This window comes from Brachyhypopomus gauderio, chromosome 21, assembly GCF_052324685.1.
Source record: "Brachyhypopomus gauderio isolate BG-103 chromosome 21, BGAUD_0.2, whole genome shotgun sequence".
NCBI classification, from domain to species: Eukaryota; Metazoa; Chordata; class Actinopteri; order Gymnotiformes; family Hypopomidae; genus Brachyhypopomus; species Brachyhypopomus gauderio.
The window spans coordinates 5,630,525-5,652,660 of NC_135231.1; the positions used below are offsets into that span (position 1 = coordinate 5,630,525).

Consider the following 22,136-nt stretch of genomic DNA (forward strand, 5'->3'; position numbering starts at 1 on the left):
CCATTTAATCCCATTGGTCACAATAGCAACCAATGTTTTTTGTGGAAGAAAAAAAATACCCCAAAAACAGAGAGGGAGTTGAGAATAAAAGAGAGAAAAAGAAACCCAAGAACAAGTCCCGCAACCTCTACCTAAGATACTGGCTGATCTGTACGTCATTTACATCTATCAAATTAAATTAAATTCTCTCAACCTGAGACAACTGGTTTGTTCACAACAGAAGTAAACTTAACAATAAAACCTCTATTCTTAATTAAATAGACATTCAGGAACTTCAAGTATTTTCTTCAATAATGTTTATATCGCCACCTTGAAAATGCTAATTTTTCTTTGGCTTGCTCCTGACTCGCCATTTCTGCCTCTTCTCCGTTTGTGTTGTGTGTCACTGGTGTCCTTCGGCACATGTGTAAAAACACTGGCTCTGATTGGCTACCATTACGCTGCCTTAGCCAATCGCTTACTGACTTGTTAAGTTAAACAGGTGTTACACCGAGAACTGTGACCTATCGAGATCTGTTACTCCTCACTAGCCTGGGCAGGGGTCCGCTTGGATTACTGTTAGCATATCAACATATAGCAACGCACCGCTTTTAATGACCAGTAATGTCAACGGCGTTGTAACGACAGGAAAAGTAATTAATTATATTATCCCGTTACTGACAAAATGACGCTGTTACCTAACGCTATTATTTTTAACGGTGTTATTCGTAACACTGGAAGTGAATATATAAATGTTTTGATGATAGTAAAATGCTGTTGTGCAATATAGATTAATTTCACAATTAGAACAAAAAACCAGTTTTCTGCTGAGCGCGATTCAAACCTAAAACTTTCAGATTTTTCAGGTTTTTTTTCCTTCCGTCATTGATGTTTATTTATAATATATATATATATATATATATATTTGAAGAGTTTGGTTCCAAAATGCGATAAACGCCATTTAAAAAAAAAAATGAGAACGCCAATGAGATTTCCCGCAGAACGCCACATCTCCACTCATCCAATCACAGCGCACCACCGGATATGGAAACATCATAGAACGCGACCTGTTGAGCCGCCCGTCATTTCTTGTAGCCTACTTTGTTAAAATATATCTCGTTTTTCACTCTCAAAGTCTGCTAAAATGAATGGTTTTGATGGTATAGAGGAGCCTGTTTGTATAGCAGTTATACTATTTATGTTAATAGTTATACTATTTTCACTATTTATGTCTATAACGGGTGCGAGGGAGTCGAGGATGCAAAGACGAGATGCATTCAAAGGCTACGTGTATTGAGCTTGACGATGGACACACTCACGGCATCTTGAAACAGCTGTCAATCACACTGAACAGTAAACGCTCACGGCGCATCATAACACCAGTAGAATACACTACACAGTAAACACTCACGGCGTCTTGAAACAGCTGTCAATCACAGTGAACAGTAAATGCTCACGGCGCATCATAACACCAGTAGCACACACTAAACAGTACACGCTCACGGCTTGCTGACACGGTTTAACACACACAACGAATGTCACGTTAAATACGAGCACCAAACGATACAAACACACACACTATATACACGTAGCCTAACAAGCACCGCGTGAAACACAAATGTCTAACGAGACAAGTGAACACACACACACACACACACACACACGGACGTACATACAAAGACACGGAGAACATTAACACACGCTCGAAGAGAGGGGTTCAGGGCTGTAGCGTGACAATGTCTTGTTCGTTAATGAAATGTTTTGATATTTGTGTTTTTAGGCCCAATGGTCAAACTATTATATTAAGATGTACAATTTACAGCTATTTATTATTGTATTTTGCACATTTTCAGTCAGAAAAATGTTCTATTGATGCCAAAGGATATACAAGACATTTTGAAAAAAAACATGGCATGGATTTATTGCGTTTTGCGAAAAAACAAATTGTTTTTTAAAAATAAATCTTTAAATATTAACATCTTGATTTGATTTGTTTGTGTTTTTTTAACCTTAGTATGGTATTTGATAGTTTGAAACAGAAAACAGTGGTTTTCAGCCTACCACTTTCTTGCTAAAGAAAACACATTTTTACTAAAATTGATCAAAATGGATTTATAGCGTTTTGGAACCAAACTCTTCATTTGTTTTATATTCTATATTTTAATATATTGTAATAACCTGCTATGGTCTACGTTCAAACTGGCAAAAGCACTTTATCTTGATGCCATGTTTGTTGTAATTGTTTTTTTTTTTTTTTTTACTTCAATAAAAAAAAAAAAATTAACATAATTCCACATGACGTCATAATACCTGCTCTGTCGCCATGACAGCGTCATAACAAATGGGGGTCATTGCATGTACAGTATAATTCCATATCAGTCTGTATATCGATGATGAAGTGGAAGGATATTAAAAGGAGTTGTCTCTGGTGTTGGTGCTGTGGAGGCACCCAAGATGAATCTGACACAGAGGAGGAGCCCAGAAGAGACAAAATTAAAAAGAAAAAAAGAAAAAACAAAGGACAACCAAAACAGGAGACCGACAATACCTCGAGTGAGTAAATGAATACAATGGCAACGACTTATTTGGGGGCATGCAGGGCTTAATTTGAGCAAGAACAGGATCCGGGAAGTCTTTCATTTTGAAGAAATTTTGTCTGCGTTGAACCAATTAATTGAACAAATAATTATATAAAAGACATTTTTTAAACACAAGATCCACATTCAGGCTTCCTAAATCACATAAGAGCTCTCCCTTTTAGCTATGCCTTTCCGCGTCTCCCCCATAAACCAGTTATACTTTCGCGCGTGATCGTAGCGCGCGACTCCGCCCACCTCGCGCGAACCTCCGCGAACGGCGGACGCGTTTATGAGCGTTTATCCTCTGACCACATGACTTCGCAGTATTACAGTAGTATTATGTCTAAATATCTAGTTAGGACAAAACTAGAGTGCTCAATGTACTAAGTTATAATCACTGTAACTCCCGAATATCATCTGTAGCGTCTTTAAACGTGTGCAAACGAGGGGACTCGGATTTGGCACAACACATGATGGTTTGAAAAAAATTCTCCATCGTGCCTGCTGGTTGCATGTGCTAAATGAAAATGAGCATTTTCTTCTTTGATTTACAACTTTAACTACAACCTGATTAACTTTCTGCTCCACTTTCTGCTGAAGAAACATCTACAGAAAAGCCGCACCTCAGTATAAGTCGCATGGTTCAAAGCGTGAGGGAATAAGTAACGGCTTATAGTCCGGAAAATACGTGTAGCAATCGCGGGGGCTCCGCTGTGGCGTGTCGAGGTCGTTCCGCTCTTCAGCGCTGTGTTTTGCGCTGTTATGTTTGTAGGGTTCATCAGTTTTCAAATTCAAGCACTTGTACAGCAATTTCAAGGTCCATTTTCAATATTTTCCGGCACCTTCAGCTTAATTAAGTTACATATTTATACAAATACACATATGGTCGAAATGATTAGAAATAATTCGTTTTTTGTCACAATAAAAGAGATTAAAAAAATAAATAAAAGGTTTTACATTTTTACTGCAACTGTCATGCTATATGATTCATTCACTACTTTAGTGCTACCATTTGAAAACCGATCATGTGAGGTCATGCAAATCTGTATTACATGTAATACTTCGATGGAGACATTTTTCCAGGATTTTGCTCAGGCTTCCTGGATTGTGTTGATTCTACTAATTTTACCTGGATTGCTAATTAGAAAATCTAGCAAGCTTGAGCAAAATCCTGGTGAGGACTTTTAATCTCTGAACCTGGAATTGACACCACTAGTTATTATCATATAGTACTTAATTAATGTATGTTGAAAAAAACTTTTGTTTTTCTAGAAGAACTTGTGAGTAAAAGTGCTCTGGATGAGGCCTGTGAGGAACTCCTCCACGTTCTCCTGAACGAGACTGAGGACTCTGACATCCCATCTCTAGGTGACTAAGACACATACATACAGAATCTCAAGCTGCTAACATGTTGGGTTTTAAGACTTGTTTTAAAAATGGGCAGTGAAGGGGCTTGTCTAACATGCAGTGGTAGGTTGTTCCATAATCTAGGAGCAGCGATGGAAAAAGCTCTGTCCCCACTGAGCTTAATTAATTAATTAATTAATTCATACATTAATTAATTAGCTTAATTAATGTATGTTGAAAAAAACTTTTGTTTTTCCAGAAGAACTTGTGAGTAAAAGTGCTCTGGATGAGGCCTGTGAGGAACTCCTCCACATTCTCCTGGACGAGACCGAGGACTCTGACAACCCATCTCTAGGTGACTAAGACACATTCATACAGAATCTCAAGCTGCTAACATGTTGGGTTTTAAGACTTGTTTTAAAAATGGGCAGTGAAGGGGCTTGTCTAACATGCAGTGGTAGGTTGTTCCATAATCTAGGAGCAGCGATGGAAAAAGCTCTATCCCCACTGAGCTTACGCTTTGACCTCGGGACCTCCAGCGACAGCTGACCTGAGGCACCGAGCGGTGGTGTGGGGATGGAGCAGCTTGGCGTAATATAAGCTTATATTAACACAATTAAGATGAAAAACTATTTGTATGGTGAACAAATGTATGATGAAAAAATATTTGAAAAAAGGTTCTCAGGGTGATGTCTTCAAGGACCTTGACGACATTCAACTGGACTTCCCTGTGGTGTCTTGCATCCCACCTCTAGGTGAGCAAGAGACATTCTATTGATATCAATGCCTCATAATCCTACATTAACACAGGTTTGATAGAAGTATCTGCCAACAGACTATTGAAAACTCCACCTCCTGCAGCCAAATGTCTTTGGCCGTAAGCATGTCCACCAAGTTCTGCCGCTTAACTTCTGGCGTCTCCTGCCACAGGGCATATGGTGTCACATGCATCCCTGTAGGGAAGAGCAGGGCTGGCTTTGTAATTCACTGAATGATGGAAAATATTTATTACAAAAAAAAACTATATGCACTTGAACTTACAACTATTAATATATTTTGATTTAAGCTTCACTTCAAATGTTTCTTCTTGGGGATTGAAGTGTGAGGGTGAGTGAAAGATTACGTGCATGGGTTGGGTTAGAATATGCGTGTCTTTGTGCTTCTGATTTGTCAAAATGTCCTCAGACTGTGGCATGAATGTTCATCACAAGTGCCAAACTAAAGTGGTTAATCTTTGTGGCATCAACCAGAATGTCAGCCAGGTGAGTCTGGATGTGTAAAAATGTACTGTACATCTCTGTAGACGCGTCTCCATGTGGCCATCTGTGTGAGGGTTCGAGTTCTCGCCCCCCGTCCCGGACCAGCCACCAGACACGCATGACTGCCGAGCACTTCACGTTCCACAAAGTACTGGGCCAGGGAGGCTATGGCAAGGTAGAGTCTTCCCCTTCACGCGGCTCCCGCGTCCTCCACACACGCACTGACTCTGTGTCTCTCTTCGCTTCTCCTGACTATTCACTTATCATTTTTACACGTCTGTCCTGTTGCCCTTCTATTGTTAAATACTATCTCCACAGGAATAGACCAAATAAGCACTATTCCATCAAATCTTCATATTTCATGGGTGTGTGTGTGTGTGTGTTTTTCTTTCACTCTGGTCTGTTTGTCTATTTCTCTCCCTTGGTCCCTGCTCAGGTTTTTCTGGCTGAACTCAAGTGCAGTGGGGATTGGTTTGCCGTGAAATCCTTGAAGAAAGACAAGGTGCTGAAGGATGATGATGTAGAGGACACCATGGTGGAGAAGCGGGTGCTAGCACTGGCGTGGGACAACCCCTTCCTTACTCACCTTTACTCCACCTTTCAGACCAAGGTAGCAAAAAACAAATGAAAGGTTATATTATACAGTTCCTCCACCTCTCAGTCAACAGTAATGGGATGTCCAGCAGGACTCTTTTGTATAGGCAGTAATAAACCACACCAGGCATTGTCACAACTTTTTTTACTGTAACTTATACTTCATGGAATCACTGTAGTATTTAAATGATTGTTGAGTCAGTAATTCCGCTTGTACTCATACCAAAGTGTTTATGGCATTGTCTGCGTGTTAGGAACACTTGTTCTTTGTGATGGAATATTTGAATGGAGGTGACCTGAACTTCCACATAGAGGAGAAAGGACGCTTTGACCTCTACAGAGCCACGTGAGGCAACACACACACACACACACACACACACACACACACACACAATGATGTTTTTTTGTATGTCTTATATAAATATAAACGTAGGTGTGTGTAATTATAGTCCGATCTGATGGCTCCTGGTTTGTTTCTTCCTTCCAGATTCTATGCAGCTGAAATCGTGTGTGGACTGCAGTTCCTTCATGGAAAAAGCATCATCCACAGGTTACACACACAAACAAAGCTAAATGGACATTCTGTACTTTCACCTTTACTGTTCTTGTTTACTAAACCACATTTTTGCCACATTTTTGTATTTCTCTCCTGCATTAGGGATCTCAAGTCAGATAATGTTATGCTAGACAGAGATGGTCATATAAAGATAGCTGATTTTGGCTTGTGTAAAGAAAATGTTTTTGGTGACAATCTTGCCACAACCATCTGTGGGACACCACAGTACATGGCCCCTGAGGTATGAGATCATCAAATGAATTTGACATTGAATGTTCTCACCTGTAGCAATGTCAATGTAATTCAGTATGCCCTCTTGGAGACCAAAGAATGTGTGTGTGTGTGTGTGTGTGTGTAGATCATTCTGGGTGAGGAGTATTCATTTTCCGTGGACTGGTGGTCATTTGGTGTGCTCGTATACGAGATGCTGATTGGTGATCTTCCATTCGATGGAGATGATGAATATGAACTTTATGAGTCCATCCTTAACGATACACCTCACTTCCCTCACTGGATCACTGTGGATACCAGAGACATGCTAAAACGAGTAAGTATGCACAAAACCACACCTGATGACATTAATAATAGTAATAATAATAATACTTCACAACCAAGACAAACAGAGCTTTGCTATTATGCATTTAGAAAGGAGACACACTGAGATATTTCTATTATGAATAATATTCTTGCTTTTGGTTTTCTTCCATGAACAAAGCTATTTGAGCGAGACCCTTCTCGTAGACTGGGTGTTGTGGGTAACATCAGAGGTCAGTCGTTCTTCAAGTCCGTTGACTGGTCTGCTCTGGAGAGGAGAAAACTTGAACCCCCTTACAAGCCAAAAGTGGTATGAGCTTTCTTTCCATCTCTTACAGTCCTCTCTCATTCCTGTTTTTTAATTTTTTTACTTTTCATACTGTATGCTTATAGAGCAAATTGCAAAAATACAGATACTGAAATGCAGCCTGTTCATCATGTGATTTGCTTCCATTCTCCTCCACCCACAGACATCACCCAATGACTGCAGCAACTTCGACCAGGAGATTTTAAGTGAGGAGCCCCACCTGTCCCAGTGTGAGGAAGGTACGGTTGACGCAATGGACCAGAGTGCCTTTGCTGGCTTTTCCTTCATGAACCAGAGCATGGAGCATCTCCTGCAGAAGTGATGGTCAACCTGCTCCACGTCCACATTTGTACTGCATCTTTTTCTGCCATGTTATGATTAAACGATACAGCCAGTGTTTTTGTGTGTCACTGACATGTGTCCACTAGCTCCCTCCCTTCTCAAAACAAAACCTGTATTATGGGCATGGATTTTAGAATACACCCAAGATCAGGGGTGATTCACAGAGGTGTCAACTGGCCATAACTGCTCCTCCAGGTTATATATTCCATTTTAGGCAATATTTGATACACCCTTGCCAAATCCATGTAGATTTTTTGTTCCAGTAACCATTCATTATTGTAATTCAAAAACATTAGATAATCGCTCATTGTGTCCATGAACACCACTGATAACACCTTTAGAGTATGGGTATAAATATATAGATTATGTACAGTTGAAGTCAGAACATGCATGTTATACTCTCTTGCTTTGTACTGTGAGTTTGCATGGGTATATCTAATTTAAGCATATGTGCATATGGTGTAAAAAGTTTCATTTTTGTGTGCATAAAGCTTAAAAAGGAAATAAATACAATGCATTTTAAAATCTATTGTAATGACACAAACGCTGAGGCGAGCAGGGTTTAATAGCTGGAGTGTTAACATAGAGGGTACGAGGGTAACTAGGCATTATATTAAAATACAACTAACACAAATCAAGAACTAACAACCAGACAGGATAACTCGGATAACAAAACACAACTTACAAGGCAGGAATACTCACACAACCAGGATTACCACCACAATGACTTCCAAAGAGGGACTGAAACACAGGGAGTACAAGTACCAAACACATCAAGACAAACTAGAAACACTTGAGCTGAAAGCAAGGAAGGAGGAAAAGACAAGACAAGGTGAAGACACGGACCGGACTCACTGGGGAACGGATCTAAACAAGGTTACACAGAAGACATGGACAGGACTGAAATGTGCCATATTTTGTCAATTGTGATTTTTACACCCCAATCAAAATTTGTCCTCCGCTTTTAACCCATCTGTGCAGTCAGAACACACACACACACACACACACACTAGTGATTACTAGGGTGGGCAGCCCTAGCCTGGCACCCGGGGAGCAGTTGGGGTTAGGTGCCTTGCTCAAGGGCACCTCAGTCATGGCCTGTCTGGGAATCGAACCCACGACCCTCCGGTCACAAGACCAGTTCCCTAACCGCCAGGCCATGACTGCCCGTATATATGTGCACTGTGTGAAACTGACTGACTGCAGGGAACACAGACAGGGGTGTGACAGACAGAGGGAAAGCATAGAAACAGGGCAGGATAAACAGACAAGGAAAACACAGGCACATGGAACAGGGGACCGGAGTGAGAGCTAGAGAGGGGGGCGTAGCCCTACGTGACATGTATATTAACCATGCATATTTGCACAGGTTAACATTTAAATAAGTGTAAAATCTTTTTGTCTTATACTGTATATGTGTATGGTGTATAGTGGAAAGATATATATATTTGGTATAGGCTCTCTTGGCTTTAAAGTCAAAGTCAAATTTATTTATATAGCGCTTTTCACAACACACGTTGTCACAAAGCAGCTTTACACTCGTATGGGTCCAGATCCCTAATGAGCAAGCCAAAGGCGACAGTGGCGAGGAAAAACTCCCTATAGCAGACGTACTCAACTGGCGGACCGCGGTCCGGATCCGGACCCGAACGCAGTCCTGTCCGGACCCAATCTCATTCCTGATTAACTGGATACGGACAAAAAAAAAACATATTTATAATTTATGACGGGAGAATTCATTTTAAACCGGAGCATTTATTTCAGGGCTATTGAAAAAACACTCCGTCACGAGTGTTACGTTCAACGCCCCCCCCCGCACAACAATTTACGTTCGCCAACCCCGCCGCCCCGGACCTCAGGTCACAGTTATCTGCCAAAATTGGACCGCGGAAAAATTTAGTTGAGTACCCCTGCCCTATAGGGTGGGGATTAGGAAGAAACCTCGGGAGGACCAAGACTCAAAAGGGAACCCATCCTCCATTGGGCGGCCCGTTAGCACAAGTCTGTGGTCGCAGGGTGGTTTCAAAGTTCCACAGCAACAGTCAAGGCTCCTGTTCCCCGGCCAAGCAGCCTCAGTCTTCTCGGTGCAGGCGGTGGGCCTCAGGCGGTGGGCCTCAGGCGGGCCAGCATCAGCACGACCCCTCGTGGCAACGGCTCATCCAACCCCGGCATCAGCACATCCACCGGCAGCCAGACCATCCCCCTGGTGCCTGCAGGTGCCTGTATCCAATCGTCTTGGGTAGAGGCATGCAAGAAGATAGACAATACAGACTGAGTGGACATGAATTTAAACCACCACTGATTTAAATGTACGCAGCTCACATGCCAGTGATGAGCATGTGGCTCCGGCAGACTAATCTATAGCAGCATAACTAAAGGGAGGGGTTCAGAGGTGACCACAGGCATGAGGGCTTACTGAGACATTGCTTTCCAGTCAAGTCATTGTCACAAACAGAGTGATGCCATGACACAGCTGGATGACAGCATCAACGTCTCAGATCACCAGAAATCTCAGAAATGTGAGATGTGTTATATATTTAAATGTGTTAAATATATGTGCACTGTGTGAATATTAGTGCATTTAAGCTATTTTTTACTACTTGCCAATTAAACACGAGCATATGATCAAATGGTTTATAATGCACTGCTTTTTGTTGGATTCTCATATTTAGAGATATACATGATCATACGCTGCTTTATAAGAAACATTTGTAGGTATGTAGTTTTAGAATATGGCACATATATTTGAATATCTATTAGCATCACATCAAGTGGTAGTATTTTACCAAATGCAGTGTGAAGATACGGACATATTTATTGTTCCAGGATGTTTCTGTGGTGTCTTCCAGTTTCCTAATCAACAGGATATTGTAATTTATTTTTGTACCTTCAATATTGAACTTTTTTAGGAAACTGGTTACAGCATTGCGCCTTCTTGTGGACAGTTTTAAAACAGATTTTTTAGTTGTAATCCAGTAGTATAATTTTGACTAATATTTATATTAAGAGACAGTAAAAAGTGTATCAGTGAAAAATAATCAAAATAGACTAATCTTATTTATTAAAATAATATATAATGAACATTATTTGCAGAAAAGTCAGATTTAAATTCCATTCGAGTTCTGGACTTGTACATGTTTTGCACTTATTGTACTGTATTTATTTATTATTTTTTGCAACAGTTTACATATTTGTTGCATCATTTGATTCATTGTGCTAAAACTTTACTCACTAGCCCATTAAGATAAAAGTCTCACTTCTGTGTCAAAATGAAACTTTGCAATCAAAACCAAACTATCCTTATTCAGAATATTTTTGCAGTAAAATCACACACATGCACCATCTGAATTACTCTTTCAAAGAAGCAACAACACACTGGTGTACTTTATACTAAATACTGGGGGTTTAAAATGTCTCATTCAGGGTTATGGGAAACATTTAAACCTAGAGACAGACCTAGAGACTCATCCTTAGTCTACTTTTATTTCTAGTAGGATTGATTACTGTAATGGACACCTAATGGCAATCTTAAACAGCTTCAGTTGAATCAAAACGTAGCTGCCAAAGTACTCACTATGAGCAAAAGAAGGGATCACATCAGCCACATCCTTACTTTTAATGACCACTAACGTCAACGGCGTTGTAACGACAGGAAAAGTAATTAATTATATTAGCCCGTTACTGACAAAATGACGCCGTTACCTGTTATTCGCAACACTGCAGAACACTGACCAAACAATTCTGTAACCGGCATCTTGGAAGGAGCTGCTTCTAAAATGCTGTCAAGCAGATGTAGCTCGTTTGACGTGATTAGCCTGTTGGTGGCCGGTGGTGGTATGGCACTGCGGACAACCCTTACAACTTTAGGGAGGACTTCATGAAATATTCTAATGCTTATACCTCATATTTCCATCACAAAAACAAAAAGCACAACTCCAGGGACATGGGAAAACCCGTAGCATTTGATAAAGTTGTTAAAGGTATAAAAATTAATTTGGGGGTAGACTGCATTATGTTTAACATTTGAAAAGTGTTACCTATTTCCGTAGGATTTACAGAATTTATATTGTTTGCATTTTTGCATAATCAATATAGTGATGAGTACTGGGGACGCAAAAGACACCGAATTGTTTGAACGACCCTATTACTGTCACGCCCAGACCGGCCGGCCCAGATCCTCTGGGGAGGAGCCCATCTCACGTCACTGTTCTTGAGCTAATCTGAAGACCACATGAAGTTTGGATGTTTGTATTGTTTGACTGCAAAAAGTTGACGACCTCTTCGCACTATACGCTTCAGCATCCACTGACCCCACTCCATCAGTTTACGTGGGATACCACTTTGTGGCTGAGTTGCTGTTGTTCCCAAACACTTCCATTTTCTTATAGTACAGCGGACAGTTGACTGTGGAATATTTAGGAGTGAGGAAATTTCATGACTGGATTTATTGTACAGATGGTGTCCTATCACAGTTCCACGCTGGAATTCACTGAGCTCAGGAGACTGACCCATTCTTTCACAAATGTTTGTAAAAACATCTGCATAGGTGCTAAATTTTATACATCTGTGGCCATGGAAGTGATTGGAACATCTGATTCCAATAATTTGGATGGGAGAGTGAATACTTTGGGCAATATAGTGTATTTTTCCACATGAGAAATACTGTGCATTGTATTAACATATCTGTTTGCATAGTCAGTTGTTAAGGAAGCAATGAAATTAAGAAAATGAACTTAACTACGCTCTTGCAACCTTAAGACAATGAAATGAATATTATGATTTACCATTTACTTTTTCGTATACACACTGGTTCCTACTACTACTAATTCAGAACCAGTTTGCTTACACAACTGATGAAGGACCTATGTCCAAAATGTCCTGTTTTTTTTAAAGTTTGTGTACTTCACAAATTCTATTTATCATGATCAAAATCTATCATAATCTATCAGAATATATCATGATGAATGATAGGGTGTGTGATGAAGGGTGATGAAGATCAGAGAAACACTGTCTGAAATCTTCTGTTTCTCTGGAAACCTTTAATTCAGTTGGCAAGAAGTAGAAATTAATTGGCTAAATATTTGAGAGTATATTGTAGTACATGTTAAATAGATTTCAGTGTATATGCATTTCTATACTATGAAGTTGTAGAGCTTTTAATCCTTATGGCTAGGTTAGAAATTCAATAGTAAAAATGCACTTTATTAGAATCATTAAAACACATTTTTAACAGATTCAGTTCTCATTGTGTTCCGTACTGTGTTCTACGTGGTTGTGATAATAAAGATCTACTTGACTAAAAGATTGACAGAAAACCGTTTGAGCAATTAAAACGTATTTAGTTGCAATTAGCACACTCTGTAGACACTCAATACATTCACTATAAATAATGTTCACTCAGTAAAAAATCATGACATCACCTTGACAAACTTACAAGTATCCTTTGATAACACAGGGCTTCCAACGCACCCAATATCAGCTGCTCAGCAGCATACGATCCCAACAGACACCTGCCACTTTCTCTCTGTCCGGCTTGCAGTGCAAAGGCAAAAAATTCAAGGTTGCTCTTGTATTTCCCCAGCTAAGTACATGTTGTGGTGCAGCGTGTCTTTAGGAGGCATGTGCTCTGAAGCTCATGCGTCGCTGTCTCAGAGCAGACATCTCCTTGGCTTTGACCTCTGTTTCAGCCTCCATGTCATCCGACTCGGGGATGGCTGTCTCTGGCTCGACAGTCTGCTCCTTCACTGGTACTGGTTCTTCCAGCACTTTCTCCAGCAAGGGTTCTTCCGGTGTAACGACGGTGGTAGGGACGCACACACCGTGTTAGAGAGAGCGAGAGAGAGGTGGAACCAAGTGCCACAATAAATAACAGAACTAAAAGGAGCGCCTGAATAAACACGGACTGCTCAACGCGTAAAAAGAAATAAGGCAAAAACAAGGACGTCAGGGGAAGGAGCTGACTAATAGCAAAAAGGCTATTCAAACAAAAAACCCTTCCCATACGAACAGCAACGGGATAGGAAGGTAAACAGGTTGAGGAAAACTTGAGGGAGGTCAGTGAGGGACGCAGGAGAGGACTTGAAAAAAGACAGAGAAGAGAGATAGGTGGCGAGACACCTAAAGAGGCAAACGCTGCAAAACAGAGTAAGAGAGAGGCTGAGAGCGTAACGGCATAACCACAACGAATCAGCAATGATCTGTCTCCACTGGCTTCCTTAAGAAGCCATGGCAACAGGTGAGACAGATCATTGCTGATTGCGTTGCCGGAGTCTAGGACTGGCTCGGGTGCCCCTTGTGGATGTAGACGGCACGGCATCCGAGCCAGCCCTGACATCCGGATTACGGAAGAGTGAACAGGCAGCCTCCACCAAAAGTTCTATAAAGATTATTATATGCAATCTTCATGTTTGATATTTATATTGTCATTTTTAAAACATTTACCAATCCTTTCTCACATTTCATAAAGAACTCACTTTTTAGCATCTGTGAAGTTGATGTATAATAAACAGGCAATAGAATCGTATCATATTATTAACGAACTAAAACTTTCAGATTTTTCAGGTTTTTTTTTCCTTCCGTCATTGATGTTTATTTATAATATATATATATATATATATATATATATATATATATATATATATATATATATATATATATATATATTTGAAGAGTTTGGTTCCAAAATGCGATAAACGCCATTTTAAAAAAAAATGAGAACGCCAATGAGATTTCCCGCAGAACGCCACATCTCCACTCATCCAATCATAGCGCACCACCGGATATGGAAACATCATAGAACGCGACCTGTTGAGCCGCCCGGCATTTCTTGTAGCCTACTTTGTTAAAATATATCTCGTTTTTCACTCTCAAAGTCTGCTAAAATGAACGGTTTTGATGGTATAGAGGAGCCTGTTCGTATAGCAGTTATACTATTTATGTTAATAGTTATACTATTTTACTATTTATGTCTGTAACGGGTGCGAGGGAGTCGAGGATGCAAAGACGAGGTGCGTTCAAAGGCTACGTGTATTGAGCTTGACGATGGACACACTCACGGCATCTTGAAACAGCTGTCAATCACACTGAACAGTAAACGCTCACGGCGCATCATAACACCAGTAGAATACACTACACAGTACACACTCACGGCATCTTGAAACAGCTGTCAATCACACTGAACAGTAAATGCTCACGGCGCATCATAACACCAGTAGAATACACTACACAGTACACACTCACGGCATCTTGAAACAGCTGTCAATCACACTGAACAGTAAATGCTCACGGCGCATCATAACACCAGTAGCACACACTAAACAGTACACGCTCACGGCTTGCTGACACGGTTTAACACACACAACTAATGTCACGTTAAATACGAGCACCAAACGATACAAACACACACACTATATACACGTAGCCTAACAAGCACCGCGTGAAACACAAATGTCTAACGAGACAAGTGAACACACACACACACGGACGTACATACAAAGACACGGAGAACATTAACACACGCTCGAAGAGAGGGGTTCAGGGCTGTAGCGTGACAATGTCTTGTTCGTTAATGAAATGTTTTGAAATTTGTGTTTTTAGGCCCAATGGTCAAACTATTATATTAAGATGTACAATTTACAGTTATGTATTATTGTATTTTGCACATTTTCAGTCAAAATACAAGACAAGGATATACAAGACATTTTGAAAAAAAAACATGGCATGGATTTATTGCGTTTTGCAAAAAAACAAATTGTTTTTTTTAAATAAATCTTTAAATATTAACATCTTGATTTGATTTGTTTGTGTTTTTTAACCTTAGTATGGTATTTGATAGTTTGAAACAGAAAACAGTGGATTTCAGCCTACCACTTTCTTGCTAAAGAAAACATTTTTACTCAAATTAATCAAAATGGATTTATAGCGTTTTGGAACCAAACTCTTCATTTGTTTTATATTCTATATTTTAATATATTGTAATAACCTGCTATGGTCTATGTTCAAACTGGCAAAAGCACTTTATCTTGATGCCATGTTTGTTGTAATTGTTTTTTTTTTTTTTTACTTCAATAAAAAAAAAAATTCACATAATTCCACATGACGTCATAATACCTGCTCTGTCGCCATGACAGCGTCATAACAAATGGGGGTCATTGCATGTACAGTATAATTCCATTCAGTCTGTATATCGATGATGAAGTGGAAGGATATTAAAAGGAGTTGTCTCTGGTGTTGGTGCTGTGGAGGCACCCAAGATGAATCTGACACAGAGGAGGAGCCCAGAAGAGACAAAATTAAAAAGAAAAAAAGAAAAAACAAAGGACAACCAAAACAGGAGACCGACAACACCCCAAGTGAGTAAATGAGTACAATGGCAACGACTTATTTGGGGGCATGCAGGGCTTAATTTGAGCCGGAACAGGATCCGGGAAGTCTTTCATTTTGAAGAAATTTTGTCTTCGTTGAACCAATTAATTGAACAAATAATTATATAAAAGACATTTTTTAAACACAAGATCCACATTCAGGCTTCCTAATGTAGGGTTCATCAGTTTTCAAATTCAAGCACTTGTACAGCAATTTCAAGGTCCATTTTCAATATTTTCCAGCACCTTCAGCTTAATTAAGTTACATATTTATACAAATACACATATGGTCGAAATGATTAGAAATAATTCGTTTTTTGTCACAATAAAAGAGATTAAAAATAATAATAAAAGGTTTTACATTTTTACTGCAACTGTCATGCTATATGATTCATTCACTACTTTAGTGCTACCATTTGAAAACCGATCATGTGAGGTCATGCAAATCTGTATTACATGTAATACTTCGGTGGAGACATTTTTCCAGGATTTTGCTCAGGCTTCCTGGATTGTGTTGATTCTACTAATTTTACCTGGATTGCTAATTAGAAAATCTAGCAAGCTTGAGCAAAATCCTGGTGAGGACTTTTAATCTCTGAACCTGGAATTGACACCACTAGTTATTATCATATAGTACTTAATTAATGTATGTTGAAAAAAACTTTTGTTTTTCCAGAAGAACTTGTGAGTAAAAGTGCTCTGGATGAGGCCTGTGAGGAACTCCTCCACGTTCTCCTGAACGAGACTGAGGACTCTGACAACCCATCTCTAGGTGACTAAGACACATACGTACAGAATCTCAAGCTGCTAACATGTTGGGTTTTAAGACTCGTTTTAAAAATGGGCAGTGAAGGGGCTTGTCTAACATGCAGTGGTAGGTTGTTCCATAATCTAGGAGCAGCGATGGAAAAAGCTCTATCCCCACTGAGCTTACGCTTTGACCTCGGGACCTCCAGCGACAGCTGACCTGAGGCACCGAGCGGTGGTGTGGGGATGGAGCAGCTTGGCGTAATATAAGCTTATATTAACACAATTAAGATGAAAAACTATTTGTATGGTGAACAAATGTATGATGAAAAAATATTTGAAAAAAGGTTCTCAGGGTGATGTCTTCAAGGACCTTGACGACATTCAACTGGACTTCCCTGTGGTGTCTTGCAACCCACCTCTAGGTGAGCAAGAGACATTCTATTGATATCAATGCCTCATAATCCTACATTAACACAGGTTTGATAGAAGTATCTGCCAACAGACTATTGAAAACTCCACCTCCTGCAGCCAAATGTCTTTGGCCGTAAGCATGTCCACCAAGTTCTGCCACTTAACTTCTGGCGTCTCCTGCCACAAGGCATATGGTGTCACATGCATCCCTGTAGGGAAGAGCAGGGCTGGCTTTGTAATTCACTGAATGATGGAAAATATTTATTACAAAAAAAAACTATATGCACTTGAACTTACAACTATTAATATATTTTGATTTAAGCTTCACTTCAAATGTTTCTTCTTGGGGATTGAAGTGTGAGGGTGAGTGAAAGATTACGTGCATGGGTTGGGTTAGAATATGCGTATGTCTTTGTGCTTCTGATTTGTCAAAATGTCCTCAGACTGTGGCATGAATGTTCATCACAAGTGCCAAACTAAAGTGGCTAATCTTTGTGGCATCAACCAGAATGTCAGCCAGGTGAGTCTGGATGTGTAAAAATGTACTGTACATCTCTATAGACGCGTCTCCATGTGGCCATCTGTGTGAGGGTTCGAATTCTCGCCCCCCGTCCCGGATCAGCCACCAGACACGCATGACTGCCGAGCACTTCACGTTCCACAAAGTACTGGGCCAGGGAGGCTATGGCAAGGTAGAGTCTTCCCCTTCCTCCACACACGCACTGACTCTGTGTCTCTCTTCGCTTCTCCTGACTATTCACTTATCATTTTTACACGTCTGTCCTTTTGCCCTTCTATTGTTAAATACTATCTCCACAGGAATAGACCAAATAAGCACTATTCCATCAAATCTTCATATTTCATGGGTGTGTGTGTGTGTGTGTTTTTCTTTCACTCTGGTCTGTTTGTCTATTTCTCTCCCTTGGTCCCTGCTCAGGTTTTTCTGGCTGAACTCAAGTGCAGTGGGGATTGGTTTGCCGTGAAATCCTTGAAGAAAGACAAGGTGCTGAAGGATGATGATGTAGAGGACACCATGGTGGAGAAGCGGGTGCTAGCACTGGCGTGGGACAACCCCTTCCTTACTCACCTTTACTCCACCTTTCAGACCAAGGTAGCAAAAAACAAATGAAAGGTTATATTATACAGTTCCTCCACCTCTCAGTCAACAGTAATGGGATGTCCAGCAGGACTCTTTTGTATAGGCAGTAATAAACCACACCAGGCATTGTCACAACTTTTTTTACTGTAACTTATACTTCATGGAATCACTGTAGTATTTAAATGATTGTTGAGTCAGTAATTCCGCTTGTACTCATACCAAAGTGTTTATGGCATTGTCTGCGTGTTAGGAACACTTGTTCTTTGTGATGGAATATTTGAATGGAGGTGACCTGAACTTCCACATAGAGGAGAAAGGACGCTTTGACCTCTACAGAGCCACGTGAGGCAACACACACACACACACAATGATGTTTTTTTGTATGTCTTATATAAATATAAACGTAGGTGTGTGTAATTATAGTCCGGTCTGATGGCTCCTGGTTTGTTTCTTCCTTCCAGATTCTATGCAGCTGAAATCGTGTGTGGACTGCAGTTCCTTCATGGAAAAAGCATCATCCACAGGTTACACACACAAACAAAGCTAAATGGACATTCTGTACTTTCACCTTTACTGTTCTTGTCTACTAAACCACATTTTTGCCACATTTTTATATTTCTCTCCTGCATTAGGGATCTCAAGTCGGATAATGTTATGCTAGACAGAGATGGTCATATAAAGATAGCTGATTTTGGCTTGTGTAAAGAAAATGTTTTTGGTGACAATCTTGCCACAACCATCTGTGGGACACCACAGTACATGGCCCCTGAGGTATGAGATCATCAAATGAATTTGACATTGAATGTTCTCACCTGTAGCAATGTCAATGTAATTCAGTATGCCCTCTTGGAGACCAAAGAATGTGTGTGTGTGTGTGTGTGTGTGTGTGTGTGTGTGTAGATCATTCTGGGTGAGGAGTATTCATTTTCCGTGGACTGGTGGTCATTTGGTGTGCTCGTATACGAGATGCTGATTGGTGATCTTCCATTCGATGGAGATGATGAATATGAACTTTATGAGTCCATCCTTAACGATACACCTCACTTCCCTCACTGGATCACTGTGGATACCAGAGACATGCTAAAACGAGTAAGTATGCACAAAACCACACCTGATGACATTAATAATAGTAATAATAATAATACTTCACAACCAAGACAAACAGAGCTTTGCTATTATGCATTTAGAAAGGAGACACACTGAGATATTTCTATTATAAATAATATTCTTGCTTTTGGTTTTCTTCCATGAACAAAGCTATTTGAGCGAGACCCTTCTCGTAGACTGGGTGTTGTGGGTAACATCAGAGGTCAGTCGTTCTTCAAGTCCATTGACTGGTCTGCTCTGGAGAGGAGAAAACTTGAACCCCCTTACAAGCCAAAAGTGGTATGAGCTTTCTTTCCATCTCTTACAGTCCTCTCTCATTCCTGTTTTTTAATTTTTTTACTTTTCATACTGTATGCTTATAGAGCAAATTGCAAAAATACAGATACTGAAATGCAGCCTGTTCATCATGTGATTTGCTTCCATTCTCCTCCACCCACAGACATCACCCAATGACTGCAGCAACTTCGACCAGGAGATTTTAAGTGAGGAGCCCCACCTGTCCCAGTGTGAGGAAGGTTCGGTTGACGCAATGGACCAGAGTGCCTTTGCTGGCTTTTCCTTCATGAACCAGAGCATGGAGCATCTCCTGCAGAAGTGATGGTCAACCTGCTCCACGTCCACATTTGTACTGCATCTTTTTCTGCCATGTTATGATTAAACGATACAGCCAGTGTTTTTGTGTGTCACTGACATGTGTCCACTAGCTCCCTCCCTTCTCAAAACAAAACCTGTATTATGGGCATGGATTTTAGAATACACACAAGATCAGGGGTGATTCACAGAGGTGTCAACTGGCCATAACTGCTCCTCCAGGTTATATATTCCATTTTAGGCAATATTTGATACACCCTTGCCAAATCCATGTAGATTTTTTGTTCCAGTAACCATTCATTATTGTAATTCAAAAACATTAGATAATCGCTCATTGTGTCCATGAACACCACTGATAACACCTTTAGAGTATGGGTATAAATATATAGATTATGTACAGTTGAAGTCAGAACATGCATGTTATACTCTCTTGCTTTGTATTGTGAGTTTGCATGGGTATATCTAATTTAAGCATATGTGCATATGGTGTAAAAAGTTTCATTTTTGTGTGCATAAAGCTTAAAAAGGAAATAAATACAATGCATTTTAAAATCTATTGTAATGACACAAACGCTGAGGCGAGCAGGGTTTAATAGCTGGAGTGTTAACATAGAGGGTACGAGGGTAACTAGGCATACTAATTAAAATACAACTAACACAAATCAAGAACTAACAACCAGACAGGATAACTCGGATAACAAAAGACAACTTACAAGGCAGGAATACACACACAACCAGGATTACCACCACAATGACTTCCAAAGAGGGACTGAAACACAGGGAGTACAAGTACCAAACACATCAAGACAAACTAGAAACACTTGAGCTGAAAGCAAGGAAGGAGGAAAAGACAAGACAAGGTGAAGACACGGACCGGACTCACTGGGGAACGGATCTAAACAAGGTTACACAGAAGACATGGACAGGACTGAAATGTGCCATATTTTGTCAATTGTGATTTTTACACCCCAATCAAAATTTGTCCTCCGCTTTTAACCCATCTGTGCAGTCAGAACACACACACACACACACACTAGTGATTACTAGGGTGGGCAGCCCTAGCCTGGCACCCAGGGAGCAGTTGGGGTTAGGTGCCTTGCTCAAGGGCACCTCAGTGATGGCCTGTCTGGGAATCGAACCCACGACCCTCCGGTCACAAGACCAGTTCCCTAACCGCCAGGCCATGACTGCCCGTATATATGTGCACTGTGTGAAACTGACTGACTGCAGGGAACACAGACAGGGGTGTGACAGACAGAGGGAAAGCATAGAAACAGGGCAGGATAAACAGACAAGGAAAACACAGGCACATGGAACAGGGGACCGGAGTGACAGCTAGAGAGGGGGGCGTAGCCCTACGTGACATGTATATTAACCATGCATATTTGCACAGGTTAACATTTAAATAAGTGTAAAATCTTTTTGTCTTATACTGTATATGTGTATGGTGTATAGTGGAAAGATATATATATATTTGGTATAGGCTCTCTTGGCTTTAAAGTCAAAGTCAAATTTATTTATATAGCGCTTTTCACAACACACGTTGTCACAAAGCAGCTTTACACTCGTATAGGTCCAGATCCCTAATGAGCAAGCCAAAGGCGACAGTGGCGAGGAAAAACTCCCTATAGCAGACGTACTCAACTGGCGGACCGCGGTCCGGATCCGGACCCGAACGCAGTCCTGTCCGGACCCAATCTCATTCCTGATTAACTGGATACGGACAAAAAAAACATATTTATAATTTATGACGGGAGAATTCATTTTAAACCGGAGCATTTATTTCAGGGCTATTGAAAAAACACTCCGTCACGAGTGTTACGTTCAACGCCCCCCCCCCCGCACAACAATTTACGTTCGCCAACCCCGCCGCCCCGGACCTCAGGTCACAGTTATCTGCCAAAATTGGACCGCGGAAAAATTTAGTTGAGTACCCCTGCCCTATAGGGTGGGGATTAGGAAGAAACCTCGGGAGGACCAAGACTCAAAAGGGAACCCATCCTCCATTGGGCGGCCCGTTAGCACAAGTCTGTGGTCGCAGGGTGGTTTCAAAGTTCCACAGCAACAGTCAAGGCTCCTGTTCCCCGGCCAAGCAGCCTCAGTCTTCTCGGTGCAGGCGGTGGGCCTCAGGCGGTGGGCCTCAGGCGGGCCAGCATCAGCACGACCCCTCGTGGCAACGGCTCATCCAACCCCGGCATCAGCACATCCACCGGCAGCCAGACCATCCCCCAGGTGCCTGCAGGTGCCTGTATCCAATCGTCTTGGGTAGAGGCATGCAAGAAGATAGACAATACAGACTGAGTGGACATGAATTTAAA

General features: G+C 40.8%; 2 protein-coding genes across 5 annotated transcripts; both read left to right on the forward strand.

The window, feature by feature from the left end:
- Window positions 1-2,839: 2,839 nt before the first annotated feature.
- LOC143485222 (protein kinase C delta type-like) lies at window positions 2,840-7,966 on the forward strand. Of its 3 annotated transcripts, XM_076984569.1 has the most exons (12): window positions 3,556-3,732; window positions 3,831-3,926; window positions 4,165-4,260; window positions 4,583-4,660; window positions 5,209-5,339; window positions 5,601-5,774; window positions 6,013-6,104; window positions 6,246-6,308; window positions 6,417-6,555; window positions 6,673-6,861; window positions 7,030-7,158; window positions 7,319-7,964. In XM_076984569.1, exons 1-12 carry the CDS (start codon window positions 3,594-3,596, stop codon window positions 7,475-7,477), a joined length of 1,485 nt encoding a protein of 494 aa, XP_076840684.1. In that variant the 5' UTR covers window positions 3,556-3,593; the 3' UTR covers window positions 7,478-7,964. The 3 variants fall into 3 exon arrangements, with proteins under 3 accessions (XP_076840685.1, XP_076840686.1, XP_076840684.1); XM_076984570.1 differs by lacking the exon at window positions 3,556-3,732 and adding an exon at window positions 2,840-3,375 and having other exon boundaries at window positions 6,246-6,555; window positions 7,319-7,966; XM_076984571.1 differs by lacking the exon at window positions 3,556-3,732 and adding an exon at window positions 2,840-3,322 and having other exon boundaries at window positions 4,165-4,660; window positions 6,246-6,555; window positions 7,319-7,962.
- Window positions 7,967-16,699: 8,733 nt separating this feature from the next.
- On the forward strand, window positions 16,700-20,187 carry LOC143484927 (protein kinase C delta type-like). Of its 2 annotated transcripts, XM_076983987.1 has the most exons (9): window positions 16,700-17,032; window positions 17,583-17,713; window positions 17,959-18,132; window positions 18,371-18,462; window positions 18,582-18,644; window positions 18,753-18,891; window positions 19,021-19,209; window positions 19,378-19,506; window positions 19,667-20,184. In XM_076983987.1, the coding sequence occupies exons 1-9, from the start codon at window positions 16,915-16,917 to the stop codon at window positions 19,823-19,825; spliced, it is 1,194 nt and encodes a 397-aa protein (XP_076840102.1). In that variant the 5' UTR covers window positions 16,700-16,914; the 3' UTR covers window positions 19,826-20,184. The 2 variants fall into 2 exon arrangements, with proteins under 2 accessions (XP_076840102.1, XP_076840101.1); XM_076983986.1 differs by having other exon boundaries at window positions 18,582-18,891; window positions 19,667-20,187.
- The last annotated feature ends 1,949 nt before the right edge of the window (window positions 20,188-22,136 follow it).

What these genes read in the sequence shown, in the direction of transcription:
- LOC143485222 (XM_076984570.1), top strand. Translation starts at nt 3,321, where the DNA reads ATGTTTGTAGGGTTCATCAGTTTTCAAATTCAAGCACTTGTACAGCAA. An exon ending in ACTTGTACAGCAATTTCAAG is followed by an intron (nt 3,376 to 3,830) that starts GTCCATTTTCAA and finishes TTGTTTTTCTAG; the next exon opens with AAGAACTTGTGAGTAAAAGT. An exon ending in ACTCCACCTTTCAGACCAAG is followed by an intron (nt 5,775 to 6,012) that starts GTAGCAAAAAAC and finishes TCTGCGTGTTAG; the next exon opens with GAACACTTGTTCTTTGTGAT.
- LOC143484927 (XM_076983986.1), top strand. Translation starts at nt 16,915, where the DNA reads ATGGTGAACAAATGTATGATGAAAAAATATTTGAAAAAAGGTTCTCAG. An exon ending in GTCTTGCAACCCACCTCTAG is followed by an intron (nt 17,033 to 17,582) that starts GTGAGCAAGAGA and finishes ACATCTCTATAG; the next exon opens with ACGCGTCTCCATGTGGCCAT. An exon ending in GCCAGGGAGGCTATGGCAAG is followed by an intron (nt 17,714 to 17,958) that starts GTAGAGTCTTCC and finishes GTCCCTGCTCAG; the next exon opens with GTTTTTCTGGCTGAACTCAA.